General features: G+C 41.9%; 1 protein-coding gene across 2 annotated transcripts in view; it reads right to left on the bottom strand.

Annotated features, from left to right (window-relative positions):
- TP53BP2 (tumor protein p53 binding protein 2) overlaps positions 1–2,882 on the bottom strand; it is a 47,403-nt gene extending 44,521 nt beyond the window's left edge. The window contains exon 1 of one of the 2 annotated variants that reach the window (XM_032215360.1): positions 2,555–2,882. In XM_032215360.1, the coding sequence (XP_032071251.1) occupies positions 2,555–2,581 (27 nt within the window). In that variant the 5' untranslated portion in view covers positions 2,582–2,882. Of the gene's footprint in view, positions 1–2,345; positions 2,463–2,554 lie in introns of those variants that run through there. The other variant, XM_032215361.1, reaches the window with a different exon arrangement.
- Positions 2,883–21,499: the final 18,617 nt, after the last annotated feature.

The raw sequence follows: 21,499 nt of genomic DNA, 5'->3' as shown, positions 1-21,499 counted from the left end.
AATAAGAAAGGGCTTTTAAGGCAACAGAACCACTTGCTTATTTTAATTATGATACTGTACTTTCTTAAAACACACTATTACATTTATTCATTTTTTCAAGCGCCATATCTGTAATATTACTCTATTATTAGATACTTCAATAATATATACTCTTCTTGATGTTTTCTGCTAAAGCATTAATTATAATTATTACCACCATCATCAAAGGAAGCATTTATCTCCTTTCAATAGTTACTGTCTTTAACCTCTCTAAAAATGAAATATTCAGTGAAGTTGTTTAGAAATATGAAATATAAAAGAATAACCAAAATCATTTAAAAATATGTTTCCAATTACAATATTGATCTATTAGTGCAGCATGAAATTATGTCCCATAAAACCTACTGAATATTGAAAGTCTCCTAATGAGGTTATTTCATTAATGCAAACTTTTCAATAGTATTGTAATATAGCTTGCTGAGAGAAATCAGATGTGCTAGCCCAACATAACATACCCTATTCTACTCAATGGAAGATTAGTAGCACTTTTTTTTTTCTTTTTAAAAAAATGTAAAAACATTCTAGCCCTAAGGAAGCAGAATATAAAAAACACAAGACAGGAAAGCAACTTTGCTGGAGTTTACAGCTAGAACACATGCAGGATTAGCCTTGGTTACAATTTGGACAGAACTCCAAGGAATCTAAGGACTTTATGTTAAATGGTAAAACATTTTTTTTCCCTGAAGAAAGCAGTGATATGCCACTTACAGATTTTTCCAGTGGGGTTCATATATTGTGCTAAGCTATTATTTGTTTTACTGAATAAATAACAAATAGCTACAATGTATTTATTTAAAAAGTTAACTTAAAACAATAGTTATAAAGCATAAGGGTGTGATTCACAGCATAGCTTAAAATCAGGAGTCTGATACCATTCTCAAGTTATATATAATTATGGTGAACCAAGCCCTGGAAGATAGGGAGGCAGTGGGAAGTGTCATGCTAGGACATCAGCAGAAGCAGGAGCTAAAGAGGAAAGGAAACACACAGGAAAGTTCGGAAATAGTTGAGTTGCTGGACAAAGGACTCATGGTCTGCCATAAATTCAGAAGTACCACAGCATTCCATATTTGAATTCTGCTGACCTGTAGCTAATTCCAAAATTGTTCAATAGAACCTCTAAAATGTAAATCTATTTTCCATTTCATCCATAAACATACAAGACTAAAATAATTGATTAATTAGTAGTTCAGTGTGTATAACATAAACATAACTGAGAACAGAGTTCATTATTCTTGTAAACCTAAAATTAACATGGTGATTCTTTTTACTCATATTTGAACAACACAAAAACAAAACTGTACCAAGAAACATGGCAAAACTTTTAGAAAATGAACTATGTAATTGTTTTTATTATAGCAGGCACATATTATGGAATTAATATAGATGGGAAAAAATATTGAGGTCACTAGTTCAACTGTCTGCTTAGTACAGGATTTCAAATTTAAACATAATTAATGATTACCTAAGTTCTACCTGAACCCAGCCAAAAATCACAACTGCCCACCTCTTTGATAATCTTACTGCTAAATATTTTTACTGTTATAAGGTGTTTTCTAATATCAAATTTGAATATCCATTCCTGTAACTTTATTTCATTTCTTACTCTGAAAGATAAAGAATGGGTGCCAGCCTTATTTTTGTCAGTGTTTATATATTTTCTACATAAACACCTTCAATTGCCTTTTCTCAAACCTAAACTTCCCTCATTCCCTTTAATCTCTCTTAACAGGCTATAGCTTCTAGTCCTCTCATCATCCAAATTGCCTTTCTTTGAACTTGTTCTAAGTGTGTCTGAATCATCCCTAAAATGTGCCCAGAACTGAACAACAATAAACAAGTTGTGGTCTGAAAAACACAACCATTACTTCCCATGATTTGGAAAACATTGCTTCGGCTAAATGTAACCTAAAATTGCACTTGCCTCTTCTGCAGCTACATCAGTTGCTGATTCAACAGCTGTAAACCAGTCCTTATAAATCTTGCTTACAAGAAACATCTGACTTTCTCTTTAAATGCTCGGAAGCTCTCTCTTTGGAACAAGACCTGTAGAAATCGGAATAGTGTATGGAGTCGGCGGATTATCAAAAGTGTTCCCGAGAGTCTTCGAAGCTCAGAATGGCCCTTTCTCTCCATTTTCTCAAAGGTTGCGAGAAGCAGAAACAGCAGCTCCATTTGCCGATTCTCTCGTTCTCCCGACTCTCCCCATCTTAAATCAACTGACAACAATCGACCTAAGCGGCTACCGCTGCTCCTAAGGCACTTAGAAAGAATCCGGTGTCCCTAATGCAGGTTTCCACACTAACCTCTCGTTGTCGAACTTTTCCCCCAATATCCCCACTGTATGAAGTTGCTGAAGAAAAGGAAGAGGCGGAGCGGCAGCCGTAAACCTGATCCGCGTTCCATCTCGAGCCGAAACGACGGCGACCGGGGGGGTCGGGCTAACCTTCCACTTCGGATCAGGAAAAGGGTTTTCTACCCTCCCCCAACCCTACACAGGTTCACGTACACTTACCGGCATCATCTTGGCTCCGAACCGCATTGAGGCGGATGGTGCAGGTTCCGGGACCGGGACCAATGACTGGGGCCTGGGGAGGCGGAGCGGCCTGCCGTCTTTCCCTGGGAACCTGTTGCAAGAGGCGGTCCGGATCGCGACGCTTCCCAAACGGCCGTGCGCTTCCTGGCCTGCGATTCCCGCAAAGCCCCCGCCGCTCGCGCAGCTCCGGGCTTTGTCTCGTCGAAGCCCCTCCGCGGTCTGCCTCAGCCCAGGCGGCCGCGGCGCTCGAGCCCACTCCGAAACTATTCCCGCTGGCTCGGCGAGGCGGAGGAGTGGAGCCCCGCCTGAGTCCCACCCCCAAATTGGGCTGGGCAGACCTTCGGAAAGCTCTGCGCTCCTCTCCTCACTCAGGGTGGAGGAGAATTAGTGCCCCGGGGCCTAAAGCGAAATTCCCGCCATTAGGTCCGGAACAGCATCGCTTTCCACCTTCTCTGAAACGTTGCCTGGAGTAGGTTTGGGAATACTCTTTACCTGGCTGTCCACGACTCCGCGAAGGAGTAGCTCACAAGTAATCTATCGCGGCTGAAGTATTCGGTCCTTTATCTTTGTTTGATCATTACGCGGGCAATTCCGCCCTTTTGCATCAAATAGAGGAATTTTTGTTTTGGCTAGTGTAGCAGTTTATTTTTTGAGATAGAGATTTGTTAAATTCTAAAGAATCATGTTTCCCCAAGGCAGCTAAAGTTTTAAAACGACTTAATATTGCAAAAGGAAGTGTGTTGTTATAATAGTAAATAAATAATTGCTATGTACTCAAAGATTGAGTAAATTGAGAGTCCATTAAAAGAATCCTATTTTTTCAATACTTAAAATGGTTCAGAAACATTTATGTATAGTATAACCTCCCATCACTATTAAATGACCATAGTTCAAACGGAATTTGTCCCCTTTATTTTAGTAGTTAATGAGGATCTACTATACCGATTGTTAAATGTATAATCTGATTATATAAAGTTTTAGTGAATTATGTTTTGTGTTACTTTTGTTACTGAGTTTTGGTATACCACCCAAAATCACTTTATTTGAGATGGGCAGCCATATAAATGCTATAAAGATATTGTTGAACTAACCTGAAAAGACAATTGACAGAAAATACCAGTGAAAGATCAATTGTTTCTATATAGGTTTGTAGTATTATAATTGTTGATATGAATTTATTTTTCTTTTACATTGTCACTCTTTGGTTATGAAATGAACCCTGCTAGACTACAGTGTGATTCCTTTGTTTTCAGTGTCCTCTAAACTTAGTAAATGCAATTACATCGTAACAAGGCACTGAAAGGGAATTGCTACCATACTAAGATTGACTCATAATATATGAAAGAAGTACAAAACCAGTTACAAGTAACAAATAACAAGTAGTTAGAAACTTCTCAGATCAGAGATCTCATTTATTTTACCATTGTATACCCTGTTTCCCCCCAAATAAGACATCCCTAGATAATAAACCCAATTGGGCTTTTGAGTGCATGTGCTAAAATAAGCCCTCCCCTAAAAATAAGCCATCCCCAAAAATATTGCAACGCAGCAGCAGTCATAAGGTGACCACGCTTGCCACCTCTGCACCTCAAAAATAATAAGACCTCCCCCAAAATAAGGCCAAGCTCTTATTTCAGGGGTCAAAATAAAATAAGACCCTGTCTTATTTTCGGGGAAACACGGTATTATTTCTGAATATCTTTTCATATTCAGTTTTTTTATCTACTTAACAGTATGGTTCGTAAAAAAAATCAGTTATATTGAATTCAGTGTATTTTCTTTCAAAAGATTGCATAAGATTTTTACTTCTTTTTCAAAAATCCATTGTGATATTAAGCATCAAACCATTTAGAAATTGTATCCTATTCATATTCAACTAACATAATCTGCCATGGCAGAAACAAAATCATACTGGAAAAATTAAAATTCATTTAAAATTCATTTAAAATGACAAGTGCTTGTCTAAATCAACAATTTACAAACTATAAATAAAGAGGTATGAGCAAACAAGTATGTGGGGAAGGTTGAAGACAATTTATAGCATTTAAAAGACATGCTGCACCCACACTCCAGAAAGTAGCTGAGCTAGGACAAAGTAGCAGGTGTGGCAAAGACCAAAAAGTTGATTTCATTAAAAATTAAGCTTAGTTAACATGTTAAGTGCTACTGTTATTATTATTGCCTGTATGTTTACTTCCATCAAATTGAAAATGTGAAATTTTGAGAAGAAATCTGGACTGTTCTTACAGCTTTCAGGGACCATTTATAGAATTGGAGCCTTAGCTTGTATACTTTTAGCATATAACATACTGCCCAAGGCATACTAAAACTATATCACTTAAATGTTAATGAATTAATATTGCATTTAGGATACATAAAACCAAAATGGGTTGAATTATATATATATTATACACACACACACACACACACACACATACATACATATAAATATATGGTATTTTTGGAGTCAAAGACTACAAAACTATAATATTTGTTCCTCTTCATCTTCTCCCCCAAGTCCCTAATATTCTGAGAGCTTAACATAACTTTTAATGTTTATTAACTACAAATGACACAATTCTATTGTAGGAGGAGAACAAATTTATGGTAGTCAAAAATCAGGAAAAGTCTAATACAAACTTTTCAGGCTAACATTTTATTAAAATACAGAACCTTGTGAACTGTATAAGACAGCTGTAATTCACTAAAATTTAGAACTTTTCATAAAAATCTAGTAGCTTGAGAAAGATGCTAATAATTGTATTAAAAAGCAATCTCAGTCTGGTTGGTCCATGGGAAAATTGTTTAAAATAACAGATCAGAGCTTGTCCCACCTTTCCAGATTAGTCTGGAATTGCAGCTATTGATTTTGAATTAGTTGTTCGATTAATCTCATGTGTTGCTCTAATAGTCATATCTTAATACTCAAGTTGATATTTCAAAGTGTTTTCTTTCATCATTGCCATGACAAGAAGGGAAAGAATGTATTTGTAATTCTAATATAAACCTGAAGTGAAAGCTTATATAATATGTATGAAAGAGTTAATTGTACTGTTTGCTGTTCCAACATGTTGCTAAGAGACACTGTTGAGCTTAGTTAGCCAATGAAAAACACCAGCGATGACATAATAGTGTTGCTATACTTTTAACAGTCTTGCTCATCAAATATTCATGGAGAATTTGACAGATTACATTAATTGAGAAAACTAAATTTTAATTGCCAATAAAAGCTGAGATATGTCCTTTTAAAAATTTCTACTTTCCACTAGAAATCTCACCCTTCAGGAGTGCGCAACAAATACAAATCTCATTATGGGCATCAGTTCAGCCATGTACTCTTGATTGCTTTTTTATGTTGCCAGATTTGTTTCAGCTTGGAGAAGGATCAAATAATATTCTACTTGCTGGGAACTTAAAACCGGCATATCTGAAATGTTAGAACTAACCATTTCCTTTTCTGTGCAATGCGCACTAAAATTGCTATGGATAGGGATTACTGGTATCATTAGTTTTATTATAATATATAAACTCTACAGTATTCTTTAAAAATACTACCAAGAATTTTAATTTGGCTTTATTTTGGGCTAAAATTTAATCCTATAATTATTTTGCAATGTCCTATTATACTGTAGTTTGAGTATAATGGATAATTGCTTTAAGTTTTGGTGTTGCAATTATTGTTTGGTTATTGAGAGGTTTTAAAGAAAATGGTAGATTTTACTTTTAGGATACTAAGCATTTAAATGGTTCTTAACAGTCCCAATAGTCCGTTAGCAAGCATGCAGTATATGTTGTGAACTCATTACACAACTGACTGCAAGGGATTCAAACATTCCCTAAAATCACATGATCCATTCAGAATGTTGAAAGATATTTTCTGCAGATTCATATTTGGATTAAGAAACCCACTTTCCATTCACTCAAATTTAAATTAAAGGTTATAGGCAAAGCTACTTTTTCTCGTGGCTTCCACTTCCACTGTATGAAATAATGCATCTATTGTATAAATGAATAGCCTTTTCAAAGTTGGGAGATTGCATTTGATTTAGTGGTCAATAGCGGTCTGATAATTCTATAGATGTCATTATGTAGTCACTAAGGGGTTTGGTAGGAGTCTAGTAGTACCACAGATGCAGTAGTACATTACCACATTGTTTAAGCCACAGTGATGCCACGTGCATCATCATATAAATAACATACATTTTGTAATTAGTGCAGCTCAATGATTGACACAAATACATAGTTCACTTCATTTGCATAGATACCTTGATGTCACTTACCTTCCTTGCTCTCCTTCAGATGCAAATGCATAATTAATATATATTATAGCTCTAATTATGCCAGTTGTATTGGTTGCCAATTAATTTCTTGGCTCAATTTAAAGTATTGAAATTTTGATTATTATTTATGACTTAAATGGTTTGGTATCAAGCTGTCTGTCTTAGGGACACCTAGGCTACATAAATAAAGGAAGGCACAGATGATTTTCTCAGGGCTGCATGGAAGAGTTTCTTCAGTGCTGATGGATTTCCTCTTGGCTGGAGTCCAAGTGTCAAGCAAGCTTATTAGAGATGCCCTGGGAGCGGATTTATCTGTTAATTGGGAACCTGTTTAACCTGAGGAAGTGGACAGAGTCTTTGTGTCTGACACCCAGACCACTTGCTTATTAGAGCCCTGTCTCTCCTGGTTAGTGAAAGCTTCCACTAATGTTGGGCTTCTGGGTGGATACATGAGTAATTAAATACATCATTGCAGGAGGGGGTATTCCTGGAACCCTTAGTCCACCTCCTGAAGAAGCCACCATTAGACCCCATCCCTAGTGTACAACAATCTCTTACCTCCCCTTTTTAGGGAAGGTGGTGAAAAAAGTAATTGCATTATAGCTCAAGGGTCTTGAATGAAACAGGTTAACTAGAGCCTTTAAATCAAGTTTCAGGCTTGGTTATGGGACAGAAATGATATTGGTCATGCTTGTCAATGATCTCTGGCAAGAACAGGAGGAAGTAGTGTATCCTTCCTTACCCTCTTTGGTTTGGTTTGGCTTTTGATACCATTGACCAAGGTATCCTTCTGGACCGACTATGGGATTTGGGATTGAATAGTGCAATATTGTACACTTTGGTTCATTTTTTCACAGTTGGTTCCAATAGGTTATAGGGGAATGAGAGATCTAGTCCACAATTGTTCTTTTGTAGGATACCACAGAGCTCAGTGGTTTCTCATCTCCTTTTAACATCTAGATTAAGTCAACTGGGTGAGATCATCCAATACCATTGGATGAGGTATCACCGATGATACTCACCTTTACATCTTCATCCTGGTGATCACAGTAACTTGAGGTCTGTAGGGGCCCGGATAGGAGATGTCAGCTGCACTCTATTAAGACAGAGTGGCTCTGGGTATGTGGAGCCTTAAGATCTGGAGCTTTATCATCTTTAGTTCTGGATGGCATTGCACTACCATTTTAAATAACTATCGTCCAGTCTCCAACCTCCCCTTTGTTGGGAAGGTTGTTGAGAAAGTTGGTGGCCTCCCAGCTCCGGCGGTCCTTGGATGAAACCGATTATCTAGGACTCCTTTCAGTCTGGATTCAGGCCTGGCTACAGCACGGAAACTGCTTTGGTCGCTCTGACCGATGATCTCTGGAGAGCCAGAGACGGGGGCCATCCCTCCGTCCTAGTGCTCCTTGACCTCTCAGCGGCCTCGATACCATCGACCCATGGTATCCTTCTGCGACGGTTGCAAGAGGTGGGGGTGGGAAGCACCGTTTTTCGGTGGTTCTCCTCCTACCTCTCGGACAGGTCGCAGTCGGTGTTGGTTGGAGGGCAGAGGTCGTCCCCTAGGCCCCTTAAGTATGGGGTGCCACAGGGTTCGGTCCTGTCCCCCCTCCTGTTTAACATCTACATGAAGCAGCTGAGTGAGATCATCCGACAGCACAGGATAAAATATCATCAGTACGAGGACGATACTCAGTTGTATCTGTCCGCCCCGTGCCAACTCAGTGAAGCGGTTGACGTGATGTGTCAGTGCCTGGAGGCTGTCAGGGTCTGGATGGGGGTAAACTAACTTGCTCTCAATCCTGACAAGACCGAGTGGCTTGTGTTTTTCCCTCCAATAATTGGCCATGTATTCCAACTCTCAGGCTGGGGGGTGAAATTATACGCCCCTCAGACAGGGTTCGCAATTTGGGAGTCCTCCTGGACTCACAGCTGACTTTAGACCACCATTTGTCGGCTTCGACCAGGGGGGCATTTGCCCAGGTTCGCTTGGTGCACCAATTGCGTCCCTACCTGAACCGGGAGGCTCTCAACAACAGTCACTCACGCCCTTGTGACCACCAAGACTGGACTACTGCAATGCGCTCTACATGGGGCAGCCCTTGAAGAGTGTTCGGAGACTTCAGCTTGCCCAGAATGCAACCGTGCAAGCAATTGTGGGTACACCTCGGTACACCCACGTTACACCTATCCTCGCCGCGAGCTGCACTGGCTACCTATTGGTCTCCGGATACGCTTCAAGGTGCTAGTCGTCACTTATAAAGCCCTACATGGTATTGGACCTGGGTACTTGAGAGACCGCCTTCTGCCGATTATCTCCCAAAGACCCATTAGATCCCACAGACTAGGCCTCCTCCGAATTCCAATCGACCGGCCAATGCCGTGCTGTCACCACCCAGAGGAGGGCCTTCTCTGTGGCTGCTCTGGCCCTCTGGAACGATCTCCCCGTAGAGATTCGGACCCTCACCACCCTTCAGGCTTTCCATATTGCCGTTAAGACCTGGCTGTTCCAGCAGCCTGGGGCTGCTGAGTTCCATCCCCCCTCGAATTGGAGTGCTAGTTGAGACCTTTTAAACTGTTTTTGTATTGTTGTTTGTCTTTGTTCTTTCCCTTTTGTATGATGTTCCTTCCCTCCAGGTTTGTTAGCCGCCCTGAGTCCCTCGTGAATAGGGCAGCATACAAGTTGAATAAACCTCTAAACCACTCTAACCTCTACTTCAGACAGATCGGTGTGGCAACCTGGGGGCGGGGGGCTCCTAGAGTCATGAGACCTAGCAGTCCATGGCTAGAGAGCCTTTGCACAATTTTGCACTGTGCACCAGAGGCACTCTTTTCTGGTCATGAGGCCTTGCACTCAGTCATTCATGCCATTATTTTCTCCTGTTTGGATTATTGCAGAGCAATAGGGCTAACCTTGAAGAGTATTCAGAAGGCCCAGAATGTGGCAGTGCAGGCAGTTCTGGATGCTCCCAGAGTGGCATATGTTGCACCATTGTTACGTGAGCTGTGCTGGTTGCCAATTTGCTTCTGTGTGCAGTTCAATGTGTTGGTTATTGCCTTAAAGCCTTTTATGGCATGGGTTCAAGATAACTGAGTAATCCATCTTTCCCCAGTAGGATCAATCCACCCCACCTGTGCTGGCAGAAGGGGCAGTGGTGGGATTCAACCGGTATAACAACCTGTTCGCTGAGCATGTGCTTTACTCCACGCAGGGATGGGTTCCAGCAGTTGCTACTGCCAGTTTGCTCCTGGGTGCTAGATGCATGCTGCACATGCATGCGCAGTACAACAAAAATTGTTCTGCGCATGCACAGAAGCAAAAACAGGATGGCAGCACCTATGGTGCTGCCCAGAGAACCAGTTCAGGGCATGTTAGATCTGGGTTCCAGCGACCCAGGCTGCCAAACCACTACTGATTCAGCCGAACTAGTCCAAACTGGTAGGAACCCACCACTGGCATGCAGTGGGTTTGAAAACAGCTCAAAAACTTACCTTCTACTGCACCCCCGGTGAGTAAAACAGTTGATGAGCGGCAATCCACTCTGCTGCACCTATCAGCTGGACTTCAAATGAAGGAAATATAGGTCAGTATAGCGCAGGGGTAAGAGGGTGGATCCACCTGATCTTTGGAATGAACCAGTTCGCTCTCAGCTGATTGTCGGAGTTACCAGTTTGCCTGAACAGTCTGAACCGGCTGAATCCCACCCAAGAAGGGGCATACTGAGCATCTCATCAATCAAGACATTTTGGCTAATGGGATCCAGGAGAGGAGCATTTTCTGCCATGGCATCCGTTCTTGAAACATCTTACTTCTGGAGGTGAACTCCACCCCCTGACTTCTGGCTTTCAGGAAGAGTCTTAAAACCTGGCTATACCGGTTAGAATGGAACCCTGAAGGAGAAGCTGAAGGCTTTAGGTGGAGATGGTTGGTGCAGTGGTAAAGAAGGCACCACAACTGTTCCACTCCAAACTTCATGATTTATTTACTTTATTTTTTTCATGAATCATAAATTACTGGATTTTAGTATAATATATTGATTACAAATCTAATTCTTGTGATTATACTTAATGACTTTGTATCATGCAAATTTAGACAATTGAGTTAATTGGCTGCAATTGGGCTGATAACCATGGTGAATTTGGTAGATACAGCTGTGGGTTGCCTTGTGAATAAATCCATGTTTTTTGTTTAGACCAGCTCAGCTTCATTATCAGATAATACATCATATCCTCCTAATATTAAATCTAGAAACTGGATTATAACACAGAGCAACAGTGTAAGAGATTGGATGGACTGATTGGAAACAATTACTTGTATATTCCTTTTAGGCTGATTATTTGTACACTGTTGCTCAGATTATCTTTTAATTAAGCTTCTAATACAGTAGTAAATGCAAACAACTGTTATGTAAAACGTGGAATGGTCGATAAGACAGACAAAAAAGTTTGGATAGTGAACATGGCAGTACTTAGAGACAGTAGAAAAGAAGAGAAAGACCTGGAAAAGATAACAAAGTACCAAGACTTGCAAATAGAAATAGAATGACTGTGGCAAAATAAAGTAAAAGTAGTACCAATAGCAATAGGTGCCTTGGGTGCAATCTGAAACAGCTGGAGCATCATTTGAACATCGTTGGCATTGACAAAATCACCATTAATCAATTGTAAAAGGCAGCTTTTCTCAGAACAGCTTACATCCTGTGACAATACCTTTAACTCCATGAAACATCAACATATTCTATCTAAGGTCCTTGGGAAGGGTTCGATTGGTTGATAATAATGCCAAATCCAGTCTAAACATCTGGCTGGCCAACCGTAATAATTCAATATGTATACCACTCAACTCCCAACATCTCTGGGCAGTTCACAAAAAGCTATAAAAATTATAAAACAATATAGCTATATGTATTTTTATGACTATAAAGAACCAGCAAAGAATGGCAAAATCAGGCAGGAATGAACAGACATCTGCTCCTTGGAAGGAAACTACACCCATCCTAGCCAAAGGCCTGGGCAAACGAGCTAAATCTTCCAAAATGCCTTTAGGATGTAGCCTACCTAGCTCTTGGGTGCACTTCATTCCACTCCTACAACAGAGGTGTGTACTTCTGAGCTCCTGGTAGATAATATTGTTTAATTGAAGGAGCACAGAGTGTGCCAATCCTGTCACATCAAAGTGGTGGGCAGGTACCAAGGAAAACAGGCAGTCCTACAAGCAGTTGGATCCTATTCCATGTGGGCTTTGGTAACCAGCATCTTGAATCACAATTGGAAGCAAACTGGCAATCAGTGCGGCTCTCAGAGGAGAGGTATTGCATAGCTGTACTAGGTTCACTGCTCACGTTGTCATATTCTGAACCAGTTGAACTTTCCTTGAGTCTTCAAGGATACTCCCATGTGGAATACATTGCAGTAATCAAGTTGGAAGATCACCAAGGAATGAATGACTGAAGAGCTTCCCAATTAGGAACTTCCCAGTTAGGAACGGTCACAACTGGCACAAAAGTTATGCAAAGACCTTCTTGGCCACAGCTGCTATCTGCTTATAAAGCAGGAACTGTGAGCACAGGAAGTAGCTAGATTGCATTGCACTCTTGAATGGGGAAGTGGTAGCATATCGATTATCTTATTAGCATAAGATAATGCCACAACAGATATTGTGAAACTTGGCACTTATAATCAAATCATACTACTAGCAATATATAAACCCAACACAGGAAAACCACATCTAAAATCACAGATATTTGGGCTATGTTTTATTAATCATCTTTATGATGAAAATTTTACCATGAATGGATAAGTTCTATTAATTAACATTTCTAACTGCTACTTCTGCTTTAAAATTCCAGTTATGACCATTCAAACCCATTCTCAACAACAGCCTCACTCAGAAGAGTAAAAGAAGAAAAAGAAAGAAGGGGGGGATATATACTGTGCTATATAATACTTACAAACCTTTTTTTGTATTTCCCCTTTCTACACCATTGTAGAATTCCATGAAAGCACCCAAAATATCCAGATGAACTAAATTACAATACATTAATAGTCCTTTTCACTACCTTTCTCAGATGGGTGTCTACATACGAGTAGTGGGTTTCAAAAATTTTAGAACCTCTTCTGTAGATGTGGCCTGCTTTGTGGGAGTGGCTTGTTGGCCATGTGACCGGTGGGAGTGGCTTGCCAACCATGTGACTGGGTGGGCATGGCCAACTTGTAAAATATGGTAAAACTCACTTAACAACACTCTTGCTTAGCAACCAAAATGTTGGTTCAGAAACACTGGCATTTGAAGCATGCAAATCTTAAAGCTGTCAAGTTACAAGACCCTTGCACCCCTAACCCTTTAGAAAAAAAACTTCAGGAGTATTCAAACCTGACAGCTTTAAGACTTGTGGACTTTATCTCCCAGATTCTTCCTCGCACTCTTCATCTTGATGATGTGCAGACGGACGGGGGGAGGGAGCTGGAACCGGTTCTAAACGGCACTGTAGATTTGTGGAACCTCTTCTATAGAAGAGGTTAGAACTGGCAGGAACCCACCCCTGCATATACTCTATTTACATATTGCATTAAGCTATAAGTTTGGTTTAGTATAATATGTGAAAAAACCCATGGGTTTTTTAAAAATGTATGCTTTATCTTACTTTGTCTTTTTTTGTCTCATTCTTTCTGATTTATACATCTACACAATCCACATTGACTTCATACAATCATACAGATTACTTCCTAAAGTAGCCTGGACTAGAATGAACACATCTCATAGTGATGTTTTGCTTCTGTTTACTGTTTTTTAATAGTGCATTTTAAAATCTTTATGGAAGAGGAGGATGGAAGAGAGAGGAAGACAACGAGAGAGGGTAGTAAGGGGAAAAGGAAGAGCAGGAGTAGGAGAAAGGTAAGGGGAAGAAGGAAGGGGAAGGAGAGGAGGAAGGAAGGAAGTAGAGAAGGGAGGGAGGGAGAAAAGAAAGGGAAATCAAGGTGGTGTTACAAAAGGAAGGATGGTAAATAAAGCAACCCAAGCTGTCTATTATAACCTATTAAATGAAATAATAAATGTATAAGAATGATAAATGTAAAGGAGAATTTATACTTACAATGGTATGTAAGAGAATAAAAAATAAATATATATATATATATATATATATATAAAAACTTATGAAAAACTTGCAGTTGAATTAATTACAACTTTCTTTTGGGTTGATTACAAGGGTGCAGGAGAAATGTACCCATAGCAAGAACTAATAAAGACTCAAGAGACCCATTTATGAATCTTTTCCCATATTGACCCTTAGATATCATCTTTTTCCTCTTCCCTTCCCCACAGATTTTTTTTTGCATACCATGATTTTCTTTGTGACGCCCTACACACCTTTCATGTGGTTTTAAAAGGCTCTAATTACAATTATTACCATAATGGTAACTCCAATAATTATTTTAAACTGCAGATGTGTCAACACCACAAATTAACCCAGGACTGCCTTAACAGATAAACGTTTGAGACAGGGATCAGCAGCTAGTATCTCTGGCAAACGCTCAGGGGTGTCCTTTTAAATCTTTTGCTTCAAACAATGCCAAGTTCTGTGTCCAGCCCTTACTTAAAATTTCCCACAATGCCTTAGATCCATGTTTCTCAACCATGGCAGCTTGAAGATGTGTGGCTGGGGAATTCTAGAAGTTGAAGTTCAGTCATGCTTAAGCTGCCACACTTGAGAAACACTGTCTCAGAGCATTGTGGGGAATCATAATTGTAGCTATATTATCCAGGTAGAACTGTTGTCTGTCCCTACTGAAGGAGATTGTAAAGACTACTGGAAGTCACTTTATTGAGGATCTTGTCCTCTTTTAGCCTAAAGAGTCAGATAAGTCAGATGCAGCACTGAGATTCTGGGATATTAAATTCTATTCCATTGTCCACACTGAATTGTGTGGACAATGGAATAGAATTTAATATCCCAGAATTTATTTTAATTACTTTATATCCTTAGGGTTTTTTCTATGTTCATTGTTTTGGTCTCAACTGTGGGTTATTTACTGATCATGCTGCCCTGAATCATATTCCAAGGCAGCTATTTAAATTGAAGTAATAAAAAAATTTTTTAAAAAAAACTAACTACAGCAGTAGTATTGGCTAGTGATCTCCTATCCAACTACTAGTACTGTTCAGTTTTTTGGGATCAACCAGTTACAGTTAACAAATCATTTCCAAATAGAAATAATGATAAGCAATTGGATTCACAAACATGTTAGCATTCTAGATCCTAGGCAACAATAGTATTGCAAATGCCACCTGTTGTGTATGGCAGTTTCCTGGTTCCACTAGGGGGTGCCATACTCGATTCTGATTAGTTCCTGCTTGACAGCCGGCATATATAAAGAGCTGTCAAGCAGGGTCTCAGAGTTGCTGTTAGCTGAGACAAGCGCATAGTGAAATGTCACGTTGGCAACCTGTTAGCAATAAACTGTTAGCATTGAGAGATCTGGCTCGCCTCAGTCCTTCTCTCCACCTGAGTTCTCCCAGATAGAACATTGGCGACGAGGATGGGATTTCAGAACTGACAAAGCCTAGAAGAGAGCTGTTTAAGTCACTGCCTCAGAGCACAGTCATTGAGAGCTAATTTTCGCTGAGGGAAAATTAGTCACTACGAGTTGATTACCTTTGTGAGGGAGGCAATCGAAGAAAGGACAGAACAACCGTGACAGAAGAAGGGAAAGGTTTTTTTTCTTTCTTCTTTTTCTCTTCAATTAGAAAGGGCGGCTGTTAGATAGGCATGGCTTCCATGAACACGCTTGCTGAATTTAATGCCACCTCAGAAACCTGGGACTCTTATATTAACTGTTTTGAATGTTTTTTAGAGGCACTGATCTGTCAGAAAGTAGGAGAAGGGCATGTTTTTGAAACCTGTGTGGAAGGGAGATGTTAACATTGCGGGTACTCTAGTGGCACCGCAATCCATTCACACAGTGTCATGGGAGGTTTTGATGGCGAAATTAAAACACCATTATGCACCTGCGCCGTCCTGTGTGGCCTGCTGTCATGCGTTCCACAGGAAGGAACCAACATGAAGGGGAGTCGATCAATGACTATTGTAGCAGCTTTAAGAGTGACCACCCTATACTGTAATTTTCACGATCTGGATGATGTCATCCTGGATCAACTTATTATAGGTGTTAAAGACCTCTGAATTCAGCGCCGCCTCCTAGCCAAACATGACTTGACTTTACAGACTGCTTTGGATGAGGGTAGAGCAATTGAATTGCCTACCAAGTTGGCGGAACAGATCCAGGGAAAGTCAAGCATTCAACCCGCTGGGAAGCAGTTTAAGGTTCACCACAGGGATGCCAGCCCTGAAGACGCAGTAGACAACGATGACGATGTCCATCGACTTAAGGCTAGTCCAGTAAGAGGTTGGCAGTGTAAGCCCCAGTCAGGACAAGCTAAATGCCCAAGATGTGGGGGTAAGTATAGCAGAGCTGACTGCTGATTTAAATCCACAGTTTGCCTTAGATGCGGAAAGAGAGGGCATCTAGCTAGGGTTTGCAGAGCTTCCCTGCCTGTTGATAGCTCCCCAGTTACTTCCCTGGTGAGAGGCAATTCTTATGCAAGCAAGCCACCAAAATTCCAGCCCCGGAGAAGAGAAACGTGTTTCTCTGTTCATGAGGGAGGTAGGGAAACAACAATTGATCAAATTGTTCACAAGGCAAACAGAAAGCTGTTTGTCACTGTGGTGTTAGAGGGACCTCCGTGCCCTATGGAAATTGATATGGGGTCAACTGTCTCCATTGTCTCCTGGAGCATAGCTAAAAGGTGCTTGCCTAAGTTGTCTAAGGCTCAGCTGCTGCCTTGTTCATTGCGACTCAGGGATTTTCAGGGAAATCCTATTCCAGCATTGGGCAGTTACATCTGCAGGGTTACCTTTAAACAGTTTAGAAGCAGGCTGCCACTGGTGACAGTGCAAGGAAACCGCCCCAGTTTGCTTGGTCTAGAGTGGTTTGAGGTGTTAGGTTTAAAAGTGACAGGGATCTATCACATGGGATGCAATTCCAACTAGAATTGCTGGCCAAGGAGTTTCCTGATGTGTTTAGTGAGGGTCTGGAAAGTACACAGGTACCCCAATATCATTCAGCCTAGACCCATAAGTCCCGCCTAGAAGGTTCAAACTGCAGAGAGTTCCATTTGCATTAAAACCGAAAGTGGACGCGGAGCTTGACAAGCTGATAGCTCAGGGGGTCCTGGAACTTGTAGATCATGCCTGCTGGGAGACCCCCCATTGTCCACACCACTCAAAGCAGATGGATCTGTGCACTTGTGCGCTGATTACAATGCTCTTTGAATTTAGCGTTGCAACAAAGCGCATACCCGGTCCCAGTGGTGCAACATCTGTTGCATTCCCTGGGCCAAGGGACAATTTTTGCAAAGCTTGATTTCGCCCAGGCGTACCAGCAGTTGCCTGTTGATCGACAGGCAACTGCTGAAGCCCAGACAATAGTAACATACAGGTGGGCCTTTAAATGCCACCGCCTGCAGTTTGGGTCTGTGTGGCTCCAGGGTTATTCCAAAACTTAATGGAGTGGCTTCTCCAGGGCATTGGTGTTGTTCCTTATTTCAACGACATCCTGGTATCCGCTACCTCCCATGCCGACCTCCTCACCAGCCTCCGCACAGTGCTTCACTGATTCCAGAGTGTTGGGTTAAAATTGAAAGCCAACAAGTGCCAGATTGCAGTTCCCAGGGTGGAATTTTTGGGCTATGTGGTGGATCCGGAAGGTCTTTGCCCAGCTCCATCTAAAATCCAAGCCATTCAACAGGCCCCAGCACCTACCAGCAAGGCGGAGTTACAAGCTTTTCTGGGGCTCCTGAATTTCTATAATATATTTCTGCCACACAAAACATCACTGGTGGAACCTCTACACAGACTGCTTGATCGTTCAGCCAAATGGGTATGGGGTAAAGCCAAAACTGCAGCCTTCTGAGCTGTCAAGACTGTTAACTTTGGACAGCGTGTTGGTGCAGTTCAACGAATCTCTTCCCCTCGTTCTGTCCTGCGATGCATCCCCTTATGGGGTGGGGGCTGTCTTAAGCCATCTGTTGCCTTCTGGGCTAGAAGCACCCATAGCCTTTTATTCTTGAACACTAGCCACCGCAGAAAAGGAACTATAGCCAATTAGATAGAGCTATATCTAATTGGCTATAGTATCAAGAATAAAGAGGTTTCATGAATACATCTAGGGCCCGGATTTCCCAACTTGTGACTGACCATAAACCTTTGTTGGGGCTAATAGCGGGAGACAAGCATACACCACAAATCCTGTCACCTTGGTTGACCAGATGGACAGTGTTCCTGACCGTATATAACTATTCATTACTACATCATCCAGGCAAGCACTTGTGTCACGCGGATGTGCTCAGTCATTGCCCTTTGCCAATTGCCACCAACGAACCCGGCCCGTCTATTCTACTCATCGACTATTGGCAGCTCCCCATTACAAGCTGCCGATGTGGCGAGAGCCACACAGAAAGATAAGGTGTTGTCCAGGATGTGGGAGTGGGTTCAACGAGGGTGGCCAGTGGGGAACTTGGCCTCAGAGTTCCACCCCTATCTACTCTGAAAAAATGAATTGTCTTCACAAAAGGGGTGTTTGTTGTGGGGTAGCCAGGTGGTGATCCAGAAATGTTGCGGCACTTGGTACTATCTACCCTGCATAAGGGGCACCCGGGGGTGGTGCGTATAAAGGCTTTGGCCTGTAGTTATACCTGGTGGCCAAAGATGGACAGTGACATCGCTTTCTGAGTGGCCGCTTGCCAGCCTTGCCAATCATCACGACCCCTCGACCCAAGGACTCCGGTACAAAGCTGGGATTCACCTGGATTTTGGTGGCCCTTATAGGGGTCAAACATTCCTAAGTGGCAGTTGATGTGTTCTCTAAATGGGTTGAAGTGTGAGTAATGTCATCGACAAATGCGCAGATCTGTCATAGCAGCCCCTTAGGCGATTATTCGCCACACATGGGATACCAGATGTAGTGGTATCTGATAACAGCCTACAGCTAAGGGCCACACAGTTTGCTAAGTTTCTAACGGAATTAGAGTCCACCATGCATTTGTAGCCCCATTCAACCCCGCGGCCAATGGTATGGCCGAACAAGCTGTCCGCACTACTAAAGAGGCCCTGGGTAGGATGAAAGGGGAGACTGGCAGGATAAAATATATAAATATCTCCTCTGGCAGCATGCCACCCCATGCCCAACAACAAACCTAAGTCGGCGGAGTTATTAATGGGCCGGAGGATTAGAACGGACCTTGGATCGTTTGACATCATTAAATGAAATAGGTGATTCAAGTATAATTTCATGCTTGTATCACCTATTATGATGCAACTATATAATATCTATTTATGTAATTTTTATTACTGTGTATGCATTATTATGTTGTCATTATTGCACTTTGCTGATTTTAAAATCTGGTTCCTTTCAACTTCTGCCTGATATACACTAAGCAATGTTACATATTTGGAATTAACATATATACAATAACCCCAAGAAAGAAATCACAAATGAAAGCACAAATCTGCCCATTATGAGAAATAAAAATTATATATTTGATCTAATATTCAAGAACTGAAATGTTTTAGCAGATTTGTCTTTCATTATGCAGAGAGCTGTAAAATAATATCAACTGAAATTTTAACAGTCTGATTTGAATGTGTTCCTCATTTTTTAATCTAAGCTGCCTTGAGAACTTAGCAGGACAAAAAAAATTGGGTAACTATACATTGTCTTGTAAATCTACATGGGGTTGTACTTGAATAGCATCCAGAAGCTCCAAAAGAGCTGGGCACAGCCTCAGGGGCGAATGGCTGTGTTGCGCTGTCACAGCAGTGCAACACAGCAACCATGAAGCAACTACACTCAGGAGCAGCCACCCGGCAAACCCCCTTTCCAGCCGGGCACAGCACCATTCCTGACCTAGGGGTACCGCCAAGCTGCGTGAATGCCTGTTTGCTGTTGCCCGGCTCTTGCGGCTTGGCGCCTTTGAAATGCCAGTGAAAGGCGCTCTGCACGGCTGGAGAGGGGGGGTTGTGGGAACGGCTGTTCCGCTCCTGCTCGCATGCCTCCCAGCCTCACAATGCCCTGGCCCAGCTCTCCTTGCATTGCCAGAAACCACCATCCCAGCATGGCTTTTTTGGCGGCTTCCAAACCGAGTCTTCCGGCAGTGGCCGCTTTGGGTCTATACTCTATGGTTGTGAGTCAGCTGCCTGCAGAGCATACTCCCAGAGTGTACAACCACAGAGCGTACGCCCAGAGTGGCCACTGCGGAAAAATTCAGTTTGGAAGCTGCCGAAAAAGCCATGCTGGGATGGCAGCTGTGGAGGTGCCCTGGCTCTGCGGGGAGAGTTGGGCCAGGGCATTGTGAGGCTGGGAGGCATGCGAGTGGGAGTGGAACAGCCTCTCGCACAACCCCCCCCTCCAGCCATGCAGAGCGCCTTTCATTGACATTTCGAAGGTGTGCAAAGCCGCAAGAACCAGGCAGCGGCGAAGAGGCGCTCACGCTACTTGGCGATACACCTAGATCAGTGAATGGTGCTGTGCCCGGCTGGAAAGGGGGCTCGCTGGGTGGCTGCTCATGAGCGTGGTTGCTTCATGGCTGCTGTGCTGTGCTGCTGTGACAGCACAACACAGTTGTTCGCTCCTGAGGCTGTGCCTGGCTCTTTGGGAGTCCGCTTGCAAGAGAGCAGCCACCTGGCAACCTCCCCCCCTCTTCAGCTGGGCACAGCACCGCTCACCAACCTAGGGTATCCCAAAGGTACCAAGCAACGTGATTACTTTTGCCCTCCTCCCTGGTTCCCACGGCTTGGCACCTTCAGATTGGTGAGTGGCGCTCTGCCTGGCCGGAGGTGGGGGGTTGTCCAAGGGCTTATTTGCGGGGGAGGGCTTATATTTTTGCCCACCAGAAAAATGTGGCAAGGCCTTAGTTTCAGGACAGGTCGTATTTTCGTGGAAACACAGTACATGTCAGAAAAAGGATTCTTCTGGGCAAGCCAGTATTGGTGAGCAGGATATTTGAATTTGCTCGGAGTTTCCTCAATAATTAGACTTATAATATAAACCAGGTTAATAACATTAGTTTACTAAACAAGCCACAACTGATTAAATTGTCATTGTACTATGCCATAAACATGATTTAAAATAAGATTTGTTTCACCCACATTAAATAAAATCAAACAAATTCACTGTGGCTTAGTGTGATGTGTGTATCCAACCCAAATGTAAGGAGTTGTATTAAATTTCCATAAAGTACCTTCTGCCAAGTCTATAGAATAATGAATATATACATCTTTAATATATTAGGACTTACCAACCCTGTAAATTAGCTCTAATTAATAGGTAAAGTTAATACTTTTTCATATTGATTTTATCTTCCTGGCATTTTAATAGCACTTTTATAGGTAGAGCTATGCATCCACTTGTCTAAGTGATACAGTACTGTAATTAGCCACACAGGATTATATATCCAAAGAATGCAGTCATTCACCAGTGTCTATCACATAGTTTCCTAGGAACTATGACATACCTAGGGCATGCTTGCAAAATGTTGAAATTCAACTTGCAACCAGTTCAACCAGAAAAGTTGAAGACCACTTAGTGACAA

The sequence above is a fragment of the Thamnophis elegans genome, chromosome 4 (assembly GCF_009769535.1).
Source record: "Thamnophis elegans isolate rThaEle1 chromosome 4, rThaEle1.pri, whole genome shotgun sequence".
In the NCBI taxonomy this organism is placed as follows: Eukaryota; Metazoa; Chordata; class Lepidosauria; order Squamata; family Colubridae; genus Thamnophis; species Thamnophis elegans.
Note: the sequence above shows the minus strand (reverse complement) of the source record. Positions and strands in the feature narration are given on the sequence as shown.